This window comes from Heliangelus exortis, chromosome 13, assembly GCF_036169615.1.
Source record: "Heliangelus exortis chromosome 13, bHelExo1.hap1, whole genome shotgun sequence".
NCBI lineage: Eukaryota > Metazoa > Chordata > Aves > Apodiformes > Trochilidae > Heliangelus > Heliangelus exortis.
In genome coordinates this window covers 15,727,342-15,753,008 of record NC_092434.1, presented here as the reverse complement: position 1 = coordinate 15,753,008, position 25,667 = coordinate 15,727,342, and the positions used below count along the sequence as shown (strand labels likewise).

At 36.0% G+C, this 25,667-nt stretch overlaps 2 protein-coding genes across 2 annotated transcripts in view; both read left to right on the top strand.

Annotated features, from left to right (window-relative positions):
- Positions 1-25,667, top strand: part of ESRP2 (epithelial splicing regulatory protein 2) — a 95,264-nt gene that overhangs the window by 8,345 nt on the left and 61,252 nt on the right. The gene's annotated exons all lie outside the window — the stretch shown is intronic.
- On the top strand, positions 6,977-9,580 carry LOC139802134 (leukotriene B4 receptor 1-like). Its single transcript, XM_071756973.1, has one exon. It carries the CDS (start codon positions 7,149-7,151, stop codon positions 8,157-8,159), a length of 1,011 nt encoding a protein of 336 aa, XP_071613074.1. The 5' UTR covers positions 6,977-7,148; the 3' UTR covers positions 8,160-9,580.

The window sequence follows — 25,667 nt, the reverse complement described above, 5'->3', positions numbered from 1 at the left end:
TATCATTGAGGATTAAATGCTTCCCACACAGATAGACAAAACGGAACACAAAACTACCAGGAAAATACATCATACACAATTAAAACTTCCTTTCATGAAATAATAAATAACGGTATGGTTAGGTGATACTTGACAGTTAGCAGTTTAAGCACAGAAGAGCACACATAGCAAACAGAGATACCAGGCTATATCAGACAGAGGACAACCTGTGATTTAAGGATTACAAGGCAATTGCATCACATGAGGATTTCTATGATTGTGAACCATCTGGAGTAAATTAAGGAAGAATGACACAGTGACCTTTGGAACAAAGTCTTATAAGTGCTAAAGCACAGACTGGCATTGAGGGGTCGGGGGGAAGCTAATTATTAGTTTTATGGTTTGAATGTAGATTAAATTGATCCCCAGTTTTAAAAAACAAGTTATGTACATGTTTGACAGTAGTTTAACTATGGACAGCCAGGCTTTCCTCCTTTTTACACTAGCAGGATGAAACAAGCAGACTCTGTTTACTTCATTTTCCCTCTGCAGTACACTACAGTTTAATTAAACTCTTGAACTTCAGAACTACTCTTTTCACCAGTGTCAAATATAAAGGAACTCTTCAAGTCTAGAAATGACTAACTTATGTGGGTTTTAAGCAGATAAGGGTAATGGAAAAGATGAACAGGGATCATTGTTTCTTCCAAGACATGAACTGGCTGGAGCCAGATTTAGGTATCAGAAGACAAGCTTTAGTTGTGTGTCTTCACCCAGCATGGATCAAAACCACAGGGCTAAAAGTTTACAGGAGTTCAAAGGCAGACTTAGAAAGCCTATAGAGTAAATTACCAGAAAGCTTTATCAAACACACAGAAACCATACAACCATACCTGGCTGAGGAAACTCATCAGCTGTAATTGACTAAATGCCAGAGAATATGTGGGACAGGCATAGTCACACATGACTATTTCTTATACTCTTCCCTAGGCTCCTGCTTTTCGCTGCTATCAGAGACAATATACAGGACTAAAAGGACTTTTTGGTCTGATTCAACACTAGAACATAAGAAATAAGAATGCCTAAACCCAGGTCATGTTATTAGTCTCAAGATACAATTGTTAAGAATAATCCAAGATTGGATTACTTTATAGTCTATAGCCTTATAATCTATTAAAATCCATAATTAGATTTTTAACTAAGAAAATGGTGCTAGTACTTTTTGCCAGTGAAAACCCTTGCTTCATTTAGTGAAGTTATCATTATTCACAGCCATTTCTGATACTAAACAAAAACTGTACAGAAGCAATAGATCACATCACAGAATGATAGAAAATTACCTGTTCTCAAAGATAGCATATATTGCATTTTTTCCATACAATACCATATATGTCTATTTAGTAAATAGTTATTACTGTAGCTGTGTGTGTGTCATCTCAGAATGAATCCTGACTGCTTTTTATTTCAGATTGAGCATGCTTGAAGAAGATCATGCAGCACAGCATCACAGCAGCAGGTGCTAGCTTCTCTAGTATGCAGAACAACATGCCAGGTATGCTAATTACTAAGTGATGAGGGCATAAATGTTCCTCAACAAGGTTCTTTAGCAAGCACACCTATAGTGGCTGCTGCAGAGCAGGAGAAAATCCTTTTATTCCTCCTAAAATTAGTACTATTTACTTGCAGCAAAATTAATCTCCTGGTGTAAGGCCACAAAACTAAGACTTCATGTCACACTAGAGCCCAAGCTAATGGCTCAGTGCTTGTGTATTAAAGGAATTAAGAAAGACTCCAAAGCTGCCCAAATCTGCTGAGCAGGGTTGGTTCACATAATGAGATTACAATTTTATCTGCTTTTCAAAGAGACTACAAGAACACAATAATGGAAACTGCACTGAAGGAACAATTGTTACGATTATTCTCAAACTTTCCAAACTTTGTTTGCTCAGAGGCATAGAAAATTAAATCTGATTCCAAGTTATTTTTTGTTGCAGAGGGAGCTGCCCTTATTGTATTAGTTACAGCAGAATGTGACATTGAAAATAGACACATCAAAACAGAACTAAGAGAGCTAGAAATATGATTACTTAGAAAATATCATGATCTGCAAGACAGGTAAGAGATTGATGTTTTTATCTAGTAAGTTATTAATGAGTTAGAAACAATACTGAAATTGAAGTTGCAGAACCTTCTGCAAAAGAATCAGTTCTATGTGTCTCAGCCCTGAATGCTGTACCCCACTAGCAGAGAAAGGATCAGTGCATGATCTGCACTCCTAGCAAAATTTGTTTAAAAAAAATTAATAAAAAAATGGTTCTCCAGTGCCACCCTGTGTAGAAAATACATAACTACATGGACAGGAAAAAGTATATGCCTGCTTTTAGTGCAAAACAGCTACCACCTGTTGCTGCAGCATATGCACAGCAAAGTATGGCTTTGTTTTTTGGGTTTTTGTTGTTTTGGGGTTTTTTTAATCACAGGGCCTTCACTAAGAGAAGACTTCTATACACTGCTGAATAACAGACATTGAACTTATAGTAATGTAATATTCACATGTAATCCCAACAAAAGCAGTAGGGGAAAGCATAAGGTTTAGCTTAACAATTAAGAAAAATCAAGTATCTTTTGGCAGCAAATCATCCAAGAAGTATTTGTTATCAGTAATTTATTACTCAAAGGAAAGAGTACATAAATAAAGTATTTCATTTATCCAGTAGCAATTGTGGCAACAATTATGCTTGGGTGGGTAGGGATTTTGGCTAGCAACAGCTTGTGTATAAATGAATAGCAGCTAAGTGACAGCTGATTTGGAACAGGCCAAAGTCTCACTTAAATTGTAACAAATCCATATGTTTGCTGTTTGAAAGCTCACACTGTGAATAAAGGATATTAAAACTATAAATTCATAATAATTTTGATATATATATGTTTTTTCCATAGTATCTACATAATTGTTATTCCAACTTACGGTCAGAATTATGAATATAGTTCTCCACTATTTTAATTAGCACCTCTAGTCTCATGACCCTGGTATGTCTGGTTGCACAGGGAAAATATTTCACCACATACTTGGAACAGTTTCACAACTGCTGGAAACCTGTTCTGATTGTGATCATTCTGTTAGGCTAAGAAAGGTACCAATATGTAAACATGTATCTATGCACGTACAATAGGTGCCTTGTGAGCACTCCTTCTGTCACAAGTTCTAAAGAAGTTTTACATAACAAACAAGAAGTCTTTTCTCTGGCCAGTTGTATAAAGCTATCATTTTCTACTGAGCTGAGTAAGAGATATAATTTTGTAGTGTTGAGAAGACTGATAATGCACAGAACTTCCCATTTATAGTGCAAGATACACATCTTTTATGACGTGCTGAAACAGATCCTAGGGTAGCTCATCACTATGATCTCTCATAAAGCACTAAGAGTTTTCATTTGTACTTTCTACCTTCTGGGCTGCTTTCACAAACAGTTTTTGCAAGATCTCAGAAATGTCTGGTGTGTCTTTTCCTACATTGCACTTTCCTTTGCAGTTGTTGCAGAGCGAAAGACATTATTAAGTACTGCATGAGGTCAAATTGTTATTATATTAGGTGCAACATGAGATCAAATTTATGTAGGAGACCTTCCTGTAATCAAGAAAGCAACATTTAGATCAGCCATGAACTAGCCTGTAATTCTCTGATCAAGGCAGAGTGTGCCACTTCCACAGTAATTAAAAGCATTGAAATGAGTTTATTTTAAGACTATACCAATCCTGCAAATACTACCAGTGCCTGAAGAACCAAGGAGTTTAGACTACTAACTTCCTCCCTTCAGCACTAGCAGACAAACAAGGTTATTAACATCTGTTTTCATGTATCTCAGCAGATACATGATACTTACTGATACTTAGATAAATTCTCAGGTTTTGTTTCTACCATCTGCTACTGGACACACATCCAGGGAATCCTTCTGTAGATGTGCAGCTGTTTTTACAAGTTACACATTATGAATATCCCATGTATCAGCTACTCTGTAATTTGTTACAGATGTGCTCCTAGTACATGGAGGTGTGGATGCATACATAATTGTTATTCCTGCTTGTGGTCAGAATTGAGCAGAGGCTGATAGCCCAAGGAATCTCAGCATCCTGAAGAGAAATCCTGATTCTCGTAATAAATACGCAAAAGCTGGAAATATTGATTATAATTTTACATTTAGTGGTCCAAACAGCTGTCTGAAAATGTTCAGTGCTAGTGTAGATTACACACCAGCCACCAGAGGGAAGCTCACACATGCATACAAAGAAAAATAGATAATTTGAAGAATGAATGAAACACCCTCCTAATATTTAGGCCAAAGCCAATTCTATTCTAAATGTTTCTTAGCAGTAGCAAAGGCATCTTGGGCATGGGAAGTTGTCAGAAATTATTTGCCAATCTAAAGGTAACAGACATAACAAAAAGTTTCCTGTCTTATTGACTGAATTTTTGCACTACATACAATATGAATACACACAAGAAACTTCACAATCTTAGGCCACTTTTTTAATACACAGCAGTGCAGCCTAATTTCACTGCTGATAATAACATTAGACCACAGGTCAGAAATCCAATCCACATTTGGGCACTAGAAAAAAAGATGTTGTTTAGGCACAGTTGTGTTTAGCATGCTATTAAACATACTGCTTTCCTCCCCTTATTAATTGAAGTATTTGATAAATTTCCTCTAAAGTTTAAATACTACTGGTGTAAATTTCAGAAGTAACTGTAAGCTGTCTTAAATATTCTCTAGAATATTAATGCTAATACCTGTGATATTGTCAGTCTGTCTTACTCAAAGAAGTCTTAGCATTTCAGCACCTGTCTAGGATATTTTTTTTTTAAACGAATCCCATGCTGTTGGTGAAATTCAGAGATTTGTTTTCTTGTTTAAATGAAAGATACAGATAGAGACAGAGGCCATCCAGCAAGCAAACTTTAGTCAAAGAAGAGAAACGTTTCTCAAAAATGTAAGGACTGATGCTTCAGAAGTTCACCCAGATCCATACACCACTTGATTACCTCTATACTAGTACTGATATCAATTGTTGTACAGACAACTGCTCTTTGTCACCAAAAGTAAAAGTTCTAAAGAGGAAAATATTGCAGATACATCACCCAATGGTACAGGAACATGGAAGTTCTTTTAGGGATCTTTGGAAGAATGAGGACTGGCCACAGGGCTGTATTTATAACTAGACCCTTAATATGACATTTTAAAATCACTTATAAGCATAGCTTATTGTTACTTACAATTTCTAGCAGTTAGCATCACTTATAATTACACAGAATTATTAGCAATTACTGTAACTTTCAGAATTGCCAGTAATCAGTGTAGCTTTCTTACTATCCAGAATCTTTACTTACCTAGGCTTTTAGTTACCTGGGCCCTCTGAAGACCAGGTCAAATTCTTAATAATCAGTATGTTATACAATAATCAGAAGGTAGATTCAGAGTTTCCCATGAAGAACCTGCCTGTCCCTGTAGTATCAGATGACAAGAGGTACCAGGCATATGTCCTTGAATTATTCTTTTTTATATTTTCAATAAAAGTCCACATTGTAGTTCAATCCAGGCATTCCACTGGCAGTGAATTAATGAAGAGCCCTTCCAAAGTTACTCTTGGAGAAATAATGATGTGTATAAAGGTGATTTCATTAGGAGACATTACCCAGCACTTCCTTTCATTAGTTATTTTCACAAGTTATTTTTTCAGAAATTCCCTTAAGAATACTAACAGCTGGTTTGGATTTTTCCACTACACAATCTGTATTAAAAATAGTTAAAAATAAGAGGAATTGGAATTGTATATCGGATTAAATCCAAATTAAAATCTTCATTACACAAATAGTATTTTTAAGAGATAATAATTGACCAATGGAGTTATTCTGGATTTGCTTTTGATCGCATTATACTCTTATGAGATCAAAACCTGCTAAGCTGATTTGAGGGTGGTGGTGTTGTGATTCATTTTCTGTGGTGAAAGATACTTCTCAATTTTATATTGTGCACTACATTTGCCAGGTTTGTAAAATTCTACCTCAAATCTTATGGAAATAATCAGGATCACAGTCTTAAATTAAGAGAGAGAGCTAAGCATAATTCCTTTTTTTCTGTGCATTTTTTTAAATGGAAAATACATTTACGGTTTCATTTCTGTGAGTCTTCAACATTTTCTGTTGGTGCTGCTGTTTTAGTTCCTCCTTTAACTTCTTAGAAAGGAACTTAAAATATATCAATACATTTTCATGTTCTTTGGCCAGACACTGAGGAACTGAACATTCACAATGGGTTTGAATGCTGCCCTGGCTACCAAGTTTCCCAGGAGATGGAGGTGCAGTGGGCAGACAAAATAATATTATATTTTCTCTCTGACACAGTGCATTTCCTTCAATGAACAGACTATTGTAATGGGGTTTTTTTGGATTTTTTTTTTTTTGCTAAAGGACTGCAGTCTCCCAGAGCATTAGAAATACCACTCCCACCAACTTTATTGTACCAGTAGTCTCAATACAGGACAAATGTTGATCGCTTTTATACCAGCATATTTCTAAATGATACTTGACTGTTTTCTGCTGAATTGTAACAGATTATAGGAAGGCAGTAAGCAGACTGTGTTATGCTTTGGAATTGAATTCCATATCAAACATATTATGCAGATTTGTGGTTTATCTGCCACCCTTCCTTTTTTGCCTTTCAAAAAAGAAAATGTTGAGTTATTTATACAAACCAGAGTAGAATAGCATGAAAAGGTTTTCTTTCTACTCATAGCTGTTGATTGGATCAGTAACTTCAAGAAAGTAGCAAGCTTCTTTAAACAGGGACACATTTGGAAGACCACCGACATGCTTTGAAGTGTGAAGTATGGTGGACATAACTAAAAGCAAAGCCAGTGCTACACTGTATTTTTATTTTTGCTTGGTATGCAAGAATGCACACTGTCTTCCTTAACGTGAGGAACTTCCCTATGCGGTCAGTTATTTGTAGGAGTGAGTGTTAGGATGTGAGCTCACATGCCACATCAGTCTACAGAGTATCAAGTTAGTGAACTATCCAACAGAAAGTTCTCTAACTCCCATCAGAATAAAAGCAGAGTGCAAAGCACTGAGGATATTGGCAACTGAAAAGAACTAAAGAGTTTTCAGAATGAGTCAAGCTGAGGACAGCAGTATCCACTCAACATGGAATATTGTGAGGTCAGTAGTCTGCATTATACTGAGCCTCTCTTTTATTATTGGGGTCCCAGGAAACTGCATTGTCATCTGGACTGTTTGTACAAAAATGAAGCAAGTATCTCCTTCAGTCCTGCTCGTCTTGAACCTGGCCATTGTAGATGTCCTTGTACTGATTACTTTACCAATCTGGATTTACTCCTTTGCTGACTCATGGGTTTTTGGAGTCATCTTCTGCAAAACACTGGTTTTTCTTATTTACTGCAGCATGTATGCCAGTATATTTCTAATTACAGCACTGAGCCTGGAGCGGTTAATGGCTGTGTTTTACCCTTTCACAGTTCAAAGGTACAAAACTAAAGGAAAGATTTCTTTAGTCATGTTCCTCATTTGGTTACTCTCTGTTGCTTTTGGCATTTCTGTCATTCCATTTCAAGAGACAGAAGAGATGGATGGTAGACTGGTATGCACGTGTCGCAACTACTCTTCTAATAGTCAGAGAGTGTCACATCTTTTGCTGGAGACTCTTGCAGGTTTTGTAATCCCATTTTTAATTATTTGCACTTGTTACACGTGTGTTGCAAGAAGAATAAGAGGAATGACTTGCCAGTCCAAGCAGCGATCGGAACGGCTCATCGCCAGCGTCGTGGTGGCATTCATTTTATGCTGGTTCCCTCATCATCTTTTTAACATCCTAGATATTATTTCAGTTCAGATAGAACTCTCTAATGAGGAAATGTCTTTGGCACTGGATGAAGTTGTAAACAAAGGAGTGTACATCTCTGGAGCACTTGCATTCCTCAGTAGTTGCATTAACCCTCTACTTTATGTTTTTGCTGCACGAAGATTTCAGAATCACCTGAAATTTGCCAAAATAGCAAAGCTGTTTGAACAGATGAGTCAGACTGTAACAGAGGAAGACAAGAAAAAAAGTTTGGTTGTAACCAAACAAGAAGAGACTTTAGTAGGCACTGAAAATCTCTAACAGGAAACATAGACTTAGTGAGTAATGGGATTCTGGGTCATTTCTTCAGCAGTTCTTTCTCCTCATACTCTTAGTTTCATTTAGTAAGTTGTTCAGGTAAAGCTAGAGACAGGTAAAAAGTTACTAGGGTGTGCTTGGGGTGTTATGAAAAAATTGCCACTGACAACCTAGTTCAGTTCTTAAGTCAGTATCCAAATAATGAAATTAGCAGTATTTCACTGGTGCTGAGAACCTCAACAAGGTGGCTAGAAGCTCAAAGTGTAGGGACAATAGCATTTTTATTTTCCAATAAAATTATTTGTGATTTCTAGAAAATCTGTGTGTAGAAAACAGAAAAGCCCTGTATGTGGAAAACAGAAGCTTTGAAAGTTTAAAATTAGGTTTTCCTTCAGAACAAATTGTTAGATTATATAAGGATTTTTGAGCATCTAAAATTGTAAGAGTGATAATTATATTCTTCACATGGGTAAGAATGGTTTTAAGGTATATTAGTGACACATAAAACTTGTTTGGGTAGATGGAAAACATGAACCTATTTTTATTAATTGCTTTATTTAGATTTGAAAGTAATAAAGGTTGCTTACACAGCCAACCTCATTTACTAAATTATCTTGTGTTAATAGGTTTTAACAAGTAAAATATGAAGTGTGACATGCCTTTTCCAAAAATAACCAAGAGGTATGAAATTCCTGTGTTGTATAGCAAACATAACACACTTCATGCTGTATTTGATGTCAGATACATTGCATACTTCTATGTCAGTGTTAAGATACATACTATGATTAGCCTCAAAAAGTTGGATTCAGTTAAACTTCCAGGATGTCTGTTAAAATATGAAGGAACAGGATCTGTCTGTGATAGGAAGGAGAGAACCTTGACACTGTTTTTTATGTGAAAGAAAGTTGTGGTAGCAGTATAAGGTGCCTAGTACATAAGAACTTCATCTTGCACATAAATGCATCATTTCTCCCATATACTAGAGTGGAATTTGCCATAAAAACCATACACACTTAGCAATTGCAAGGACATTGTTTTAGTTTTGTGAATATCTTCAAACTCACTGTGAAATAATTGTTTGGCATCAAGTGTTTGCTTTTGAAGGGTTTTTTTACTTACTTTACTTACTTAGATAAGCCTAAAGTTTTTTATGCTTACTCCTGCTTAATTTTAAGCCAATAATTTGTAATAAGATCAAGGTAACTACTGATTGCTAAGAAATATGTTTTAATTTCCTGTACATTGTTCTAGACAGCTGCTAAACAGCCATATTACTCATCTTCACAAAATATTACAAATACTAACTGAAACTTAATTTTCAAAATCTGATTATGTAACAACCAAGGATATCTGTGTTGCATTAATTTAGCTTGTAAGCTGAAATAAACATGGGGAAGTAAAATCCTTACCTGTTAATGGAAGAATATTTCTCTAAACTTTGCAAATGTATTTGTTAGTCCTGTTTGTTATAAAAGGTCATTTTTTACTTCTCAATTGGAGAAAAGTCCAAACCACAGCAGGCTTTCTATCCATAGGATCCTTGTCTCAAATTAAAATAAATAAAACTTTAACAAGACCTTGTTTATAGCAAAAAGTAAGCAGAAAATGAAATCCCTTAGACTTTACCCTACCCACCTTTTCTGACCCTACTAATGGTTCTTTAATTGCTATTAGTACATTCAATATAGCAATTTGGCATTATCTCACAATAAAAGCAGCAGCTTTCATTATCTACTGCATTATAAAAGTGAAGCTGTGTTTCCCCATATGTTCTTGAGATAGGAGTCACTCACTATTCAACAGCAACACAGAACAGATGAGGAGATGATAAGCACATGAACTCAAGTTCTAGGCCACAGGGAGCCAAGCATTTCACAATGTACAAGTTTGTAAAAGACCCAGAAAAACTTCAGTACAAGTTACCTTACCAGAATTTTCCTATCAGTCTATGCCCTGTACTTAGCTATCCTGAATACTTGTAAAACATGCAGTCCATCAAGGAGTTACAGCCATCCTCTTATGTTCCTATTAATGGCCTTGGACATCTGCTTCCAGCAGTCAGTCATCCTTAAGAACTGTTTCTTTTGGAGGCTGTTTGAAGAGTGGTAAAAGATACTAAGACAGCAACCTTAGCTAATTTCCTACAGAGCAGAATTAATTCTTGCAAATGTTGGTATGCACAGATTAAAAAAAACTGTTGTTTTAATATTTTTGGCAACACAGTCATGATGTAACCAGAGTCATTGTAGAGCTTTAAGCTGACAGTGTGGTTGAGTGCTTCTTTTTTTAACAGGTATACATCAGGCCTATAAACGTAGGAAGATTTACCACTTCATCTATGCTAAAATGCCTTAACATAAAACTACAGGGATTCCAGTAGGCCCAGTGTATAATCTCATCTCCTAAAGTATTGAATCTCAACCAAACCTACAGCCTAGGTCCAAAATACTGCATCTTGTGATAGTGATACATCATGATTCTTGCTGTCTACATTACATATTTTGATCACATGTCCATCTTACAGATTAAATTGGTAAATCAATAGAAAGCAAAGGCTCTTCTTGATTGTTCAAGATAGCTCAAAGCAGTGATTTGGAGGTGAGAGCAGTCTTGCTAGTAACTTGAGACACTCAGATCCTTTGGAGAAAAATGAGGTCTCTTCTTATTAGAGTTCCACTTATTTTTCATACTTTCTAACTCTCCTGTCCTTGTTTATGAAGTCTCTCTCTGTGGTTTCAGTGTCCAGCTATTTCTCATGACACAGCAAATAAAAAGGCTGAGCTAAGAGAAGGCTGCATTAGTCACCTGAGTCAAATCACCTCAGATTACACTGAAGTGCAGGGAACATTGTGTGGAATCAATACTGCTTAGAACACTGAGTACTAAGAGGTAACCAGATGGTATGAATGTCTCATGTTTGTAAGAATTTAATAATCTTCTAACATAAAGGTGTTGCCCAGCATGAAACTTGCTGTGACCATTCCATGGATATACATCAGGAATTTATCACATTTACTGTAGTAGGATCATGGTTCATGAAGTGAATTCATGCTGTTTTAACAAGACTGAAGGAGAGCCTTTTTAGCTCGTGGGTAGCCAATACACAGAAAAAAGAACACATGCAAGAAGTATCAGTCTTATACTTTTAGTTGCCTGCTGACATAAAAAAGTTTTCTGTAAGCATCATGTAAAACAGTTATTACAAAGTTCTGGATTAAAATAGTGGAGCTTTTTGCATATTTACAGGCAACTTGTAGTTTAAGTGGTAACACAAGGGAAATCACTGAAGTCCTTGTTTGCAGGCAGAAACAAGGCAGCTGCATTATACCAAAGAATTTTTTTTTCCTATAGCAAAATAAGCAGAACATTATCTAAGAAGCAGAGCAAAAGTTAAGAGATGTTTTAAAGACAGTTAAGACTGCAGTTCTGGAGCTCTTAGATTACTATTAATAGGACTGAAAGAAATATTTGCATGTGTGGAAGGAATAAAGAAACCTGGAAGCTAACAGATGACATGGAAACTACACAGGCATGCAAATTCCTTCACTTTGAAGTAAGAGTCTGATCCATAATAAATACTTCAGAATATGTAGAATTAGAAAATATGCACAATGGTGGATTTTTTCTGTAGTTTCATATCATATAAATCTTGTACTACTCCCTTTTCTGCATGTTTAGGGAAAAGGGAAGAATAAGGAAAAAATATAATTTGAGTAAAAAAGCATGTGAGAAACATGCTTTCAAAGCAGTTAAGATTATTAAGAAGAATGTGGCCTTAGAATGAAATTGAGAAGTTCAGCTCTGGGAACTGAATATACAAGGAGAACAGAGAAGGAAGTGAGAACTGCTCTGTTGCAAATCAGTTTCAGGTTTTTGCAAATGCTTTCTCATCAATTCAGTTAGTCACTAAACCAGTTCTTTATTAGAAAACTCCTTGGACAGATCTTGACTGTTTGTTAATAGATTAAAGGAAAAAAAAATCCAATAAAACACAGTTTAGAGATACAACCCTGTCCTATGTGAGGGTGAATATCTTACGCTGCTGTTGTTAGCATTAAGAGTTGGGTGTGACAAGAGCTATGATGATGACCACTTGTATTTCAGAAACTTTACAACACTGTTTGTAGTACTAAGAAAATTCTTGCACTGATAGGTGTGGAGATAATAGAATCATATGCTTTCATTCCCTCATGTTTTCTTGCCCCTTAATTATTTGAAGTCTGGTGGTTCTTAGTAAGGATTCAGCATTTTAATTAGATTCCTTTAAGATGGAAAAAAGTACCAGATTAGAAGAAAATTATTTTTATGGTATGTGTAAAGTCAGTGATTTAAGTCATGGAATTAATGGAAAGAATGCTATATAGTCCAGTACAGGTTAAACTGTCACAGCTCAGGTAGATAATACATCTGCCACAACTGCAAAATCCACTTAATTTATTAGAACTGCATCTCGATTGCAAAGGTAACAAGTTACACTACAATTTTGGCTGCAATTATGTAGGTACTAGCAGTGAATACAACTACATGCATCACTATTTCTGTTGGCTGTTAGCTAGAAAACAGTGCTACTGAGACACCTAGAAACATTGCATTGTAGTTATGGATGTCCATAAAGTGAGATGTCCACAGATCATCTTAAATCAGAGGATCAGTAAGTTAGCCTGCTCTTAAGTAGATTTTAAAGTGGAAAATCTTTTTACTTTTATATAGCAGACCTCTCATGGTGTAGCACATTTCATAAAAATACAAAGGGTTTAAAATTTAATTTTCAGATAATTAATAATTAGAAGCACTGCACCATTTATGGCCTGTACTTAGCCTGGTAGTGTCACCATAAAAGTGACAACAGCAAAATAGCTACGTGAGGATCATTTCTAGTGATTGACACCTCCTGCTATGGTAAGATGGAGTGTTATAAACAATCTTAAAATGTTGCAGATTTCGTATCTTAACTGTACTACAGAATTTCAACAGTTGTTGAATTCCCTATTAAACTTTGTGAGTAGTATCAAAAAAATTAATTCATGGACATTTAAAAAACATTTTAACTAATGAATTATGTTTGTCCCCATTAGATTTTAGAATATAGCTGTGAACCCTCAGCTAATCTGTAGAACGTAGTATTACCTAGTTAAACCTGAAGGAAGCATTTAGCATAACAACCTTTTCCATGCCTTGTTCTCTCCTGCCACCGTGTGGCTCTTCCATTTAGAAATTTCGACTTCAACAGTGAAGTTAGTGAAACAGCTGGTGAGGAACTTTGTTCATTGTTTCAGCTGTGAACCATATTTAAAGGTTCAAGTCACTGGGACAGACAGGTTCACAAAAAAACCATTATATTAAACATCCAAGTCATATTCATATCAGAGTCATCTAGCTGGTGTTTTACTCTTCAGGAACCAACCCCACATTATTTCAAACATTGCATAAATTAGGCAGGGTGAGAAATTTTGACAAAATGTAATTACTTCATGCCAGCCAGTGAAAATGCTGAAATATTCAACAAAAATTGTCTTTCAACAAAATTGTCAAATGTTGAGCCAAACCATGACTCTTAAACTTGAGAAGCTCACACTTCATCCCAGGTGATAGTACTGATTTCTATGTTTTGGCAATTTTGAAGTGTTCAAGAAGTTTCAAAAGGTCTTGGCTTAGTGATAAATTATTCTTAGTGATAAAACTTTTCTCAGGAATAGTTTTTGCAGCCTTAAATATGTTTATAAGAAAATCACAAAAGCTTTGCCTTTAAGAAAAAAGGAGAAGCATTAGGAGTAAAGCAAAAAACAGAACCAAGAAGATTTTATTCATATTCCCTTTTTCTCTGTTGCAATACTTAGTTTCTGTATGTAATGCTTCTAGAGTCTATGAACAAGGCTTGGTCATGTTGACCAGAATGACACTAATTGATTAATCCTACTTTTAGAAGGACCATAACGAGAAGAAACTGATTTTTCTGAAGAACTATTTGGAAAAAGAGCTCATGAATTGAAGGGTTCTACGCATATCTTTCCATAAATATGTGTTCTAAGACATGCATTATATGGTACACTAAAAACCAACCATTTTACATTACACTCCTTACCTTGCTCTGTGGTGACTACAGTAACATGATGGTTTTGTTTCCCTTCAGGCTCTCTCAGTGCTCCTGCTGTTTTTTTGTTACACAGATAGGGCTGGCCCAAGGGTCAAGCCAGGAAGCCAATTTTTATGTCAGGATCAGGGCCATAGAGAGCAGCCAGCCCAGTGATCACCAGGCAGGACCACAGCAGGGCTGAGGTCAAGCCAGGAAGGGAGCCCATGGGGCAAGGCCTGTTTCCAAATGTATACAGCCAAGCACAAGCACAGCTGGAGCTGAACTCAAAAAAGCGTTGAAAGCCCACACCTGGGTTTATATGGACTCCAGGACCTATAGGCAGCATCTGTGAAGTGATGACCTCAAATGGAGCTCATCAGGGTCACTAAGGGTGCATTCAGACACCTGGGAGATTCTCAGCAGCAGTGGAAAACACCAAAGAACAAGATAAGGCAAATTATTCATTGAATAATGCACATAAGCTTCAATTGCAATTTTATGTAATGGCTTAAGTTTGGCAAATTTGTAGAAAAACATGAAGCCTGAAAGAAAAAAAAATTATTTGCTTTTTAACACTTCAAGGTTGCCACTTTTTCACTGATACATTCCTTGTAGATTTAATGCTCCATCTGAAGACAAATTTTAATATAAGAACTTTGGAGTCTGCTGCCTACATCTAATCCTTTATGATTCCTAAAGTCTTCAAGTCTTATCACAATTTCTCTGGATTTGAAAATATATGGAGATATTTTGTTTTTTCTGAGATACAGAAACTGAAGCTTAACTTCTCAACATTGGAAATACAAGGAAGTTGTATAAGAGAAGGAACTAGGACAGCATACACTGTTCTGATCACAAAGATATTATCACAGACTACCATGAGAATTTTGCCTGCCTTGAATCATTGAACTTTGACTGGAGTTAACCAGATAGTTAAATAGCCCAAAAGAACTGTCAGATTTGCCACGTGGTAAGATCTTGCATTTCACTTAGATGAATGCCATGTGTTGAATAACATTAAATATTTAGCATCCTGAGCACAACAGCAAAAAAGAAAAATGCTTGGTATGTGTTTAAAATATAACAATGCATTTCCCAAGCATCAAATTAGTATTGCATTTGCTACATAATTTACATTTCCTTGTTGCTACATAATTTAAAACACATAAATAGTGTTAGGCATACTTACTGCTTCACAGAGAGACAGTGAAGCAATTTTAATGTTTTAAATTACTGGTTTTATCCACAAGTATTAAGGTGTATCAGAGGAAATGAAACTGTAAGAACCCACATAGCATTTTCCTGCCTTTTTTACCAGTAGGTGATGGTGCTGCAGGAGGTGAGCAGGCCTCTAGCCTGAGCTGACCTGCCAGTATCTACAATGTGGTCTGTTTTACACTTTCCTCTCACACAGATTCCTCCTTGTTAGGGGAGGTAACACCCCTTCCAGTGCTTTAGCATCTATTATAGTTGCTTAGTTCCTAAATGTTTACAACAGCTTGAGAACACTGTTTCTAAAGTAGCCTGCACCCTTTGTAACCCACACCAAGGAGCTGCCTGTGTGGCTTCACCTTGTGCCAGACCTCCCAGTTCTGCAGCTGTGAGTTTGATACCAGATGTACCCATTTCTAGCTCATATTCACCAGGTTGTGGTAGCCCAGTGGGACAATGGCAAATAGATAAGAAAAGCTCTTTTCATATGCCAAGGGAACTCCTTTTCCACATTTCCAGGAGAAGTTAAGCACAGTGTGGCACTGATGAACTTGGGAAGTGAAGTTTCATACTTTCAGGCTGTGTGAACATAGCCTTTTCAACTCAGCTGCTTTAGCCAAAACCACTTCCTTTTCTTTCTACTTCTTCCCCTTTCCACATATGAGGTAGCTCACCACCAGTCCTGTTTAAGAAATACAATTGTGTTTCTGTGAAGTAAGCCACCAAAAAAAAAAAAGACACCAAATTTGATTTGTCTTTGTCTGAATCAGAAGATAAAGATTAGCCTTAGCTTCCATATTTTTCATAGTCAGTTCATAACATTTTTAACTGCTTTCAACAGTTAATTATCTCTCTTTAATATCTGTAGTTTAAAAACTAACTCTGGGTGTTTAAATAATTGTTACATGATAGCAAATAAACCAATACAACGTAAAAGTATTTTTTATTTAAGTAAGGAAGTCTTTATCCTGTATAGAAAGAGAGGAAATGGAAAATTGCCTCTTGGCAGTGGTTAACAGGATTGAGGGGACTCCATTCAATTAACAGTAAAATAAGGGAATGCCACAGTAAGAAATGCAGTAAATGTAAAGAAATATTTCTCTACTAAATTTATAACTGGCCTATGGAAATAATGGCTGCAGGTGTTCAAGGAAATAAGTAGTGTTACAGGAATTTTAGAATGCTATAATTTTATGACCAGTTGTACAAGTTAAGGCAATGACTTGAAGTAACCCTATCTACTGCCTCAGGATATAAGCTCAGGGTCAGAAGGGCACTCATTTTAATGCCCCAGCATTACCTGTATTGTATTCATAAGAAGAATTTTGTTTGTGTTTTTTTCTGAGTAAAATTTACATTCTTACCTAGAAACTTTAGATGGTTGACAATCCTGGGCAGTTTAGTTTTGTATTTAATATAAAACTTCTATATAGAAATTTCATCTTTTCTCAAAATGCAAGCCAAAGATAAAAGCAGATTACAGATATTGCCCTGGGGACCTGCAGGCAAGCAAAAACCCTCTGCATATCTGGCAGAGGCTGTACTATTTGTGCTATCAGTCTGTGCTGTTAGTCCCAATGTACAGATAGGAAAATGGAAGGTGAAGGGAGGTACCCAACACTACACAAGAAGTGTTAGGGTAAGAGTTAGAAAAGTGTAATCATGTATTACCATAGTTAAGTACAAGTCTAACAAAATAATCAACATACAGCAAAGGTAGGCAAAATATATATTTTTTTAATATTATTCAATGACTTTGATGGCTTTTTATGGAATTGGTGTTGAAGGAAGGGAGACTTCTTAAACTGGTAGGGATTTAACCTTAAAAGGGTTTTGCAAGTGGTGTCCTGGATTGAAAATAAGAGAGAAATAATAGCAGAGAAAGTTACATCAAAATAATATATTAAAACTTCAAAATTAACATTTTTTCAGATCTCTAAAATAATGTTTTAGATTGGGTGTATGTTTTCCATTTAGATACAATGAGCACAATAGTACAAGACAGATTTTGTGTAGATTAGTTTAATTTGGGGTAATTTACACTTCAGAAAAGCCAGAGAAAGTGAAGGCTGCATCTCATATATCCTCCTAAAATGGATTTCCTTCTCAGTCTGCAAGGGATTTATCTCAGGTATTACCTTAGTTTCAGGTATTTATCATGGACAGCTTTCTTCAGGAGTTTAAACACTGTCTCCGAGTCAGACTGTCCATTATGAATCATTGCATTTAGAAAAGACAATCCAATAGGAAGCTAGTTTTGGTGCTTATTTTGATGCTTATTATTCATGCTTTGCAGGTCTATTTTTCACCCTCTTGCTCAGTAGGTTGAACTGGGCAGATGCTGCAGATGACACACAGCTTTTCCACTTGGGCTTTCAGTTTTATATAACACACCTATCTCATTGCCTCTGGCATTGATCTCTTTTATAACCTACAATATTCACATATTCACTGATGATACAGATTTGGGAAAGTTTTAATGAGCTGATGAATTGTCATTTTGCTTTTTCTCAATCAACACAAGGAACCAGTCAGTGTACAATCACAGATTGTGTTTGTGAGTCCACATCTGTGTGCATGCACATCCACTGTTAGAGATTGTGTATAGAGAATGTTCCATGCTGTTTCACAGGCTAAATAAATTATTTTTACTAAAGCTGTAAGTTAAAAAAATTTATGTATTATAAAAGCAAGGAAATTCCTAAATTGTGTGAGGAGTTTTTTCCTGCATAACATTATTTACTGTCACTGACTTTAATATGACCACTCCCAAGCTTAACATTAAGCTTAACATTTTCAGAGGAACCAGAGGATAAAAATCTACCTAACTGGAAAGCTGGTTCCAACAATTTTTTCTTTTGAAAGAATTTCCAAAGATGTATTTTACTCTGCCTGATATTTCTGATACCCACAACAGTTTCTTCATGTGTCTATTCTATTGCCATGTGTATGTGTTTGAAATAAGAGATGCATCTACATCTAAATATATTTAAAAGTTTCAACTCCCAGAAGGAAATAATTTGGTATATTAAGAAAGGAAGGTCCAGCATGGTCACCTGGTCTGACTATGTATATACTGTACACAAGTTCCTGTTGGCTAATGAAGTATCATAAAATCTGTTTTTGTGTAGTAATAGCATGTAATAAACTAGAGAAAGAACAGGTTGCAGACAGCCTCTGCAGAGCATGTGATGTGCTACATATCCATGTCGTAGCTTGTTTGTACATTTGTACCTAAAAGCAGCTGAATCCTTGTGTCACCTTTTGCTCAATTAGGTTATTAGCTATTGTTATTAGGTACAAGCAGGAAGAAATTCCTATTTCTAGAAATAGAAAAAAAAATAGTATTGAACTGGCAAAATTCACTCTGAATACCATACAAAGCCTTCCTAATTAAGGTATCAAAGTATGTATAAGGTATGTGACAGAAAACGAGAAATTTTAATACATAAACTAAGTTTTTGTAAACAAGAAAATGGTGAGAAATTAAAATTTGAAAATGCAGATTCTGATCTGTTTGCATAATGTAAGGTTTTGAGATTTTTTTGCATAATGCGATTTGCAAGTAAGAAAACCATTTTACAAAACCAATGGTAGCTTTCTCTTGAAAGCATATAATACTTAAGGTACTAGAATAAAAAAGCAGTGCTGTGGAGCAAAATAGGAAAGTTTGGAAGCTGAGAACATCACTAATTTTGGGGGCATGATTTTCTTAACATGAGTAGAACAGACATTTTCAAACAGAAGAGATACAGCAATAGCAGCTTTCCATTTCATGTTCTTAAGGCAGTCTATGGATATTTCTTTCATTTACTATATTGAAATAGCTGTAGCAAATGAATTTCATGGAATAAGTAAGAAACAACACAGGGCAACAAGTCTAGTTATTTGCATACTTAGTAGACTTCCTGAAGCTGAAGGTAAACAGTGTTTATAGTATTAAAATTCCCTACCTTCAGTCTTTCTCTCCACTGCTGACTGGCAGTTTACTATAAGCATCAAAGTAACAGCATGTCTTAAGGGTGGATTTTAAGTTGAATGCTAATTAATTTGAGCTGTGTTTTCTATGTTTAAGTGATAGTGAGAAATGCAGATTTTTCCATAAAGAAATAAACAAGCAGCAAAATCTGGTGTCTAGCTGGAAATACTGGGATGGTGGGTGAAGATGATTGTGGAGGACTAACCTGATTGAGGCCTGCAAATGTAAAGTTAAGGTGGGAGCAAAAGAGAAAGATGTTAGCAGAACCTCTGGCTGATTTTAGCAACATTTTTGAAATATATAATTTTAAACATTTTGTACATGACTAGTGTATAAATTTGTTTTGCACGCGTTCTGATTAGGTTTGGTAATGTTCTGGTTATTGCCAAAGCAAGAAGGCTGATTTTGCATAGTCAGTCCACAGAAATGCTTAAGAGATCAGGAATTTGAACTGTGGATGCAGTTTTTTCTCTCAGTGAAAGAGTTTTCAAAGTTTGCTCACATTGTGCCTCTCTCTTTGGGCATGATCCTTGATTGTGATTGTACAGTTCTGGTGTGTGCACTCTTGCATTGCCCAAATTAGAAGGTTACAAAATCTTGGTAATACCACCCTGTAGAAAATACTATTGAACAGTTTTCTCTTCCATGATCCCATTTGCATACAATTTCATGAGAGTCCATATGTGTAATAATTTCATGTCCCAGATCTTGGATGACAGACTTTCCTAGCACTTCCTACCTACCAGTCTCAACAAGAACAAAGCAATGTCAACAGAAATGTTCTTCACCTTAGTACAGGTAATAATTTTGATATTATTTACTCTGTGTTTATGTTAGATTATCTAGATTATCTAAAACCATGAAGCTTGTGTCACCCAAAAGTAATTTTGCATTATGGATGAGACTTAACAGCCTCAGGCTGCATTGGGGTTTCAGAAGCTCAAAAGAAAATTATTTTTTTTAAGGGATTCCCTGTCTCTTTTATAGAGGTGTAAGATTTTGCAAATTTGGTTTCCCACTTTTAAAGCATATCTTTGGTCCGTTGTTTTGATCTCCTGAAAATGTCCCTTAAAGTAATAAGAAACCTTTATCTTTCTGTTAATGGGATCACAAGCTTTCCAGTGATTGTGACTGAACATACCAAACATACTTGCATGCTGACAGGTGGGATAGCTATTTTCCCCTCAGGGAAGGGATAGTGGATCTTGGGTTTTGAGTAAAAACATGTCTGTTGCAGTGACTAATTACTGCTGGGAGGAGTTGGCTAGCACAGCAGTTTTAGCCAGGCTAGCAATGAAGCTGGCTCTTCCCTTTGTGTCAATTCAGGATGAAAATTAACAGAATCAGCTGCAAAATCTTATGTCAGAATCCTAACTCAACTGAAGAAAACGGTTGGATCTTCCAAGTGTTTAGTTTCAGGTCGCCAGAAGAACTGTTAAGTAGTACATATTTCCTTTTTCAAGGAAAATTCATGATTGCTGGTTTTTACATGTGAACCAGTGCATGTGGGCATAGAAAGAAAATTAGTTTGTTCTGTTCTTAGTTTTGCCTCAGGACTTGGTTTAATGTTCTGGGCCAGCCTAATTTCAGCTGGTTCATGAGATCTCTAGACCTACATATCTGCTACTGGCTCTACTCACAGTCACAGGCAGGGACACTTAATTTTTGGTGTGTTGTTCACACCCATAGCCTCTACCTTGCTGGTCTTCAGAGATGCTGCAAACATTCATGCAGCAGTTGCTGAATTTTTGCATATTTTTGGACATATTTTTCAACCTGCCACATTAAACACCATAATCTGTGATGCTTATCTTCAGTGTCTTGGATTATAAATTGCACCCTGAAGTATTTTGGTTAGAAAATAACACCAGTTCTCCATTCTCACATGAAAAAGGATGTGGGTAGACAGATAACCCTGATTCTGTGGTGGGGCTGTGTTTCTTTCTTTCATTGACACACTAAGGTAGTACAGGAGTTACACCAGTATTATTAGGATGTTCAAATCAAAGAAAATTCCCAAATAAAAATGCTCACTGTTTTAATAACTGATATTTTTTCCTAAGCAAATCATGATGGTTTATTCTATTATTTTATTGCATTGTATTACATGTATTATTTTATTGCACTAAAAGACCAGTGCCACCTTCTTTCAGCCACACATGAGGATCCAGATCTCCCTGAGCAATGGAGAATGGAATGTAAAGCCCAAAGACCTGCTGCCTAACTCTTGTTTTCTTGATCTTTAGAGGTCAAAACTGGTGCAAGGGTTGAGTTGTACTCATTATATCAGGGTATTATCACAAAATAATTAGACATCATGGTTTTGCAAGTTTCAGAAACCAAAATTTCTGTATAAACCTAAAGGTCTTTATGTTAAATTTCCAAGCTGATTTAAAAATTAGAGCACCAAGTTTATGTATGTAAATATGAGTGGCAACATTTAAAAGACCCTTGCCATTAATTTGGTAATTATAAACAATGGAAACAATTAAAAGGCCCTTATACTTAATTTTTTAATTGCATTTTGCATTATTAAGATATAAAGTCTTTATTTGTTGAATATCTTTTGCATGTTAACTGCAGTATAAATTGTATGGCAGTTTTTTGGAAACAGGCATACCCCAAATTTTTCTTGCCTGCAGTCATGAAAAAAGCAATGGAAAGATGAGGTCATGATGTTATGAGCAGAGAGTAGCATGGGAGCAGAGGCTGCTATATCATTTCATATGATAGAATTCAGTAGTCTGTAGTATGTAGTAGCAGTACTACTATTTCAGTAGTATTTAGTATTCCAAATATGACAAGGTAACAAATACACTGGAAGGCAAAAAAAAAGTGCCTAATAGTGGGCAGCTAATCTGCAGACACCTTAACTTGCAGGAGATGGACCATTAAAAAAAACAGAAGTCAGTTACAAGTTTTAACTGGTGAACTATATGACTAGTAAGGGAGGAGAAGATGAGTAACATCTAGACAGCTCAGTCTTCTCTGTCCCTACCCAAAGGCTTGCATGCTGATAGGAAATTTCAGCTTTGTTACAAAGCTATTATGATTCACAGTTCTTGGGTAGATAAAAAAAAAAACACTGGAATCTCAAAAAAAAAAAAGGAAAAATACTAGGTAAAATTAAAGGAGTTTTGCCACAGACCCCTTTGATCCATTCTGACTGATGATCATTTTTTGCTGACTAATACTCTAACACTCTGTAAAGAAAGAAAAGTTTTTTGTTGTTGATTTTTTTAATATATATACATCAAAGACTTTGCATGGAAGATCAGGACCAAATAAACATAATTCCTGTTAAGAGAAGGTTTTCTTTTTTTTTTCTTTGTGTACACACAGCTGCTCTATCTGAGCTCAGGGTTCCAAACCATCAACAACAGGGCCACAAGAGTAACTACAAACTAATTCAATTCTTACTCATAACAAAGGACCTAATGTCACCTTTGATTACACTAATCTTATAATACTCAAGAAGATACATATATGAGTACTTCAGATTGTGAAAATCTCTTTTCTTCTGTACTTCCCAGTTGTTGTCCAGACATCTGAAATAACCTGGAAGCTTTTTTCCTATAGAGCTCAATTAAAACCTAGAGGTGAGCTGAGACAGATGACTGTCAAGCTTGTAGAGTGCTGTTATCAGTGCAGTGAGCAGCAGTGGTTTCCTATTGAATGGCCTTGTCTCCAATTACTGCATCATCACCTGTCTCCATACCCAGAGGGCTTATTCCCTTACACCAGTACAGGAAGTATCTTTATCCTTAGGCCCATGAAGGAAGGAGTGTTACTATCCTTTTGTAAGAAAAGAGGGGAGTAAGACACAAAGTAAGATAAAAATAAATACTTACAATGCAGTTCTGGCTTAGGTAGTTCAAAAGCAAACTGAGTGATGCCTGTCTTGGTAGTTGGGGTATGTGCAGTTTGTCTTGTTTGTTTTCTTTCTAGACAGATAAGGGGACTTTGTATTAAACTCTTCTGTAACTTCCCTGAGGTTCAAGGAAACTCTAGGTGAATGCTCTTACATAATACCTATCCTCCCCATACAGCTTGCTCAGAGTTGTACAGTGTAAGTACAGTATAGTAACACATTTATAAGAGCAGTTTTTTAATATGAGCAAAAGGTTTGGAGTCTGAGGATTGCTTTCTATGACATAAAGAGTATTGAGGGTTCGTGACATGTTTGGCACAGAGAATCAAAGAAGGAACTTTGCTTACCTCATCATAAGAACTAACTTTGGGTCTGAAGCAGCTGATTATTAATACTCTTGTCAATTAATCAGTTGATGCATTGTTTTTGATCAGCTTTCCATCCTTGATTTGGTAACCCTGGTCAATCTTTTTATTCTTTTTACTGATTTCAGTCGAATGTTGGTACCCTTCTGACCAGCCTAGGCCACAGGGAAATGTTCAGCTGTTAAATGATGCCTCCCTTTTTGCCTTCCCAATCTGGAAAACTGGTTGGTCGGGGTTTCTTTCCTTCTTTTGTTTGTAAATTCCAAATATGTAAACAGAAGCAAAAAATTTAGAAAAGATTCCTCAAAGTAGAAAAATTACTGACTTTGGGTTTCCAAGGTTGACCTCAACTACAAGCAAGGTCAGTGACTGCTTTTTATTCCCTGTATCTTGACACTTCATTTAGGAAGCTAAAAGATACAGTGCTGTCACTGAAATTTCATCCCTATGAAACCTTCAGTTTAATTTTTTTTATGGATTATTATCTATTACAGTGTCTTATATCCAGTTCCTGAGTGCCTGTGACAGAAGTTCTTCAAGAATTATCCTCACAAAAAAGGAGACAGAAAAATAATCTGATTTTTTCACCACAAAATGCAGAATTCATCTTTAACTTTCCTCAGCAATTTACTCCATATGACAACATGATCCAAGTCATTTGAGACTGCTGGAAGTAATCAGATTAATTGCTACTTTAAACCTCTGAGAGCTCCTAAAGTTGTCCTGAGCAGTGCTACATATTAACTAAAACCAAAAATACTGGATAAACCAGTTATACTGGTACAACTGGAGCCAGATGATGACTTCTGGTCATCTCCTACCTCACAAGAGAAGAGCACCAACTATGTATCTGAAGATTTTTTTTTTCTGTACGTGGTAAGTACCAGTTTCAGTTTCATTCCTAATCCAGAAGATGATGATGCATTACAGGTCTGTTATATTTTGGAAAAAAAGGATGTACCAGGAAAATAGATCTGCATGCTCAATTTTCTTCAACTAAATGTTAATTGAGTGTCACTCTTCAGGGATTACTGCATATAATCATTCTTATGTATTTTACTAATAAAAGATTATAAATAGTATATGTTGGGAGGGACCTCTGGAGACAATGTACCCTAACCATTCTATGATTCTATAAATATATTCAGTGCTAACATTTAACATAAGATCATAATTTCTTACAGAAGGATGGTCATTTCCAAAACTGAAGAGCTTGGTTATTATAATATTTATTTTTCAAGAAGAGCATTGCCAACAGTCTGCAACTGCAGATCAGTCAAGGAAGTTATGGTACATAACTTATGGTTATAAGTACATAACTTATGTTATGTACTTATGGTACATAACATGGTACACAGTCCTGGGCAGGATTGTGCAAGGTATGAACAGGTACAGGCTGCAACACAAGTGTGTGAAGTTACAACCTAGGGTAGCTCCTATGGTGAACCACTAGAGGCTGCTCAATAAACGCAGCCCACAGCCTCACCCCCTGAGGAGGGTGGAAAATGTATCTAGAGCAGTTGACTAAAAGACAGGATGTTCTACCTTTTTTCATCTTTGGCCACCCTTTTGAATAACTGCTTGGACAAAAAAGTGTGTATATGTACTTACATGGATTTTAAGTATATATGTGTGTGTGTATATGCATGTTATTGGGAAAAAGGTTCCTAACAAATCCGTTGATCTTTCTGTCCTCTTTGTTACATCAGCCACTGAAGTTTCTTGTTGAGCTCAGAGGAGGAAGATAAATTGTTTTCTGTTCACTGGAACTGCTCTCCCTTCAGTGGCTCTACCAACAAAATATTTTGATGTTTAGTAAGATCACACAGGGAATCACTTAAGGTATTCTACTAAATCCTGAATGCCTGAATTTTGAAGACATTATCTTGGAACTTTCCAACTAAGAATAACAAAATCCATATAGGTGTTATGAGTTCTGATAACCAGAATGAACTACATCATAGAAATGAGTTGCTTTTATCAGCATCTGGAGACAAACACACAGGGAAAA

Bases quoted from the DNA above. Each gene is read 5' to 3' on its own strand.
- LOC139802134 (XM_071756973.1), top strand. From the start codon at position 7,149: ATGAGTCAAGCTGAGGACAGCAGTATCCACTCAACATGGAATATTGTG.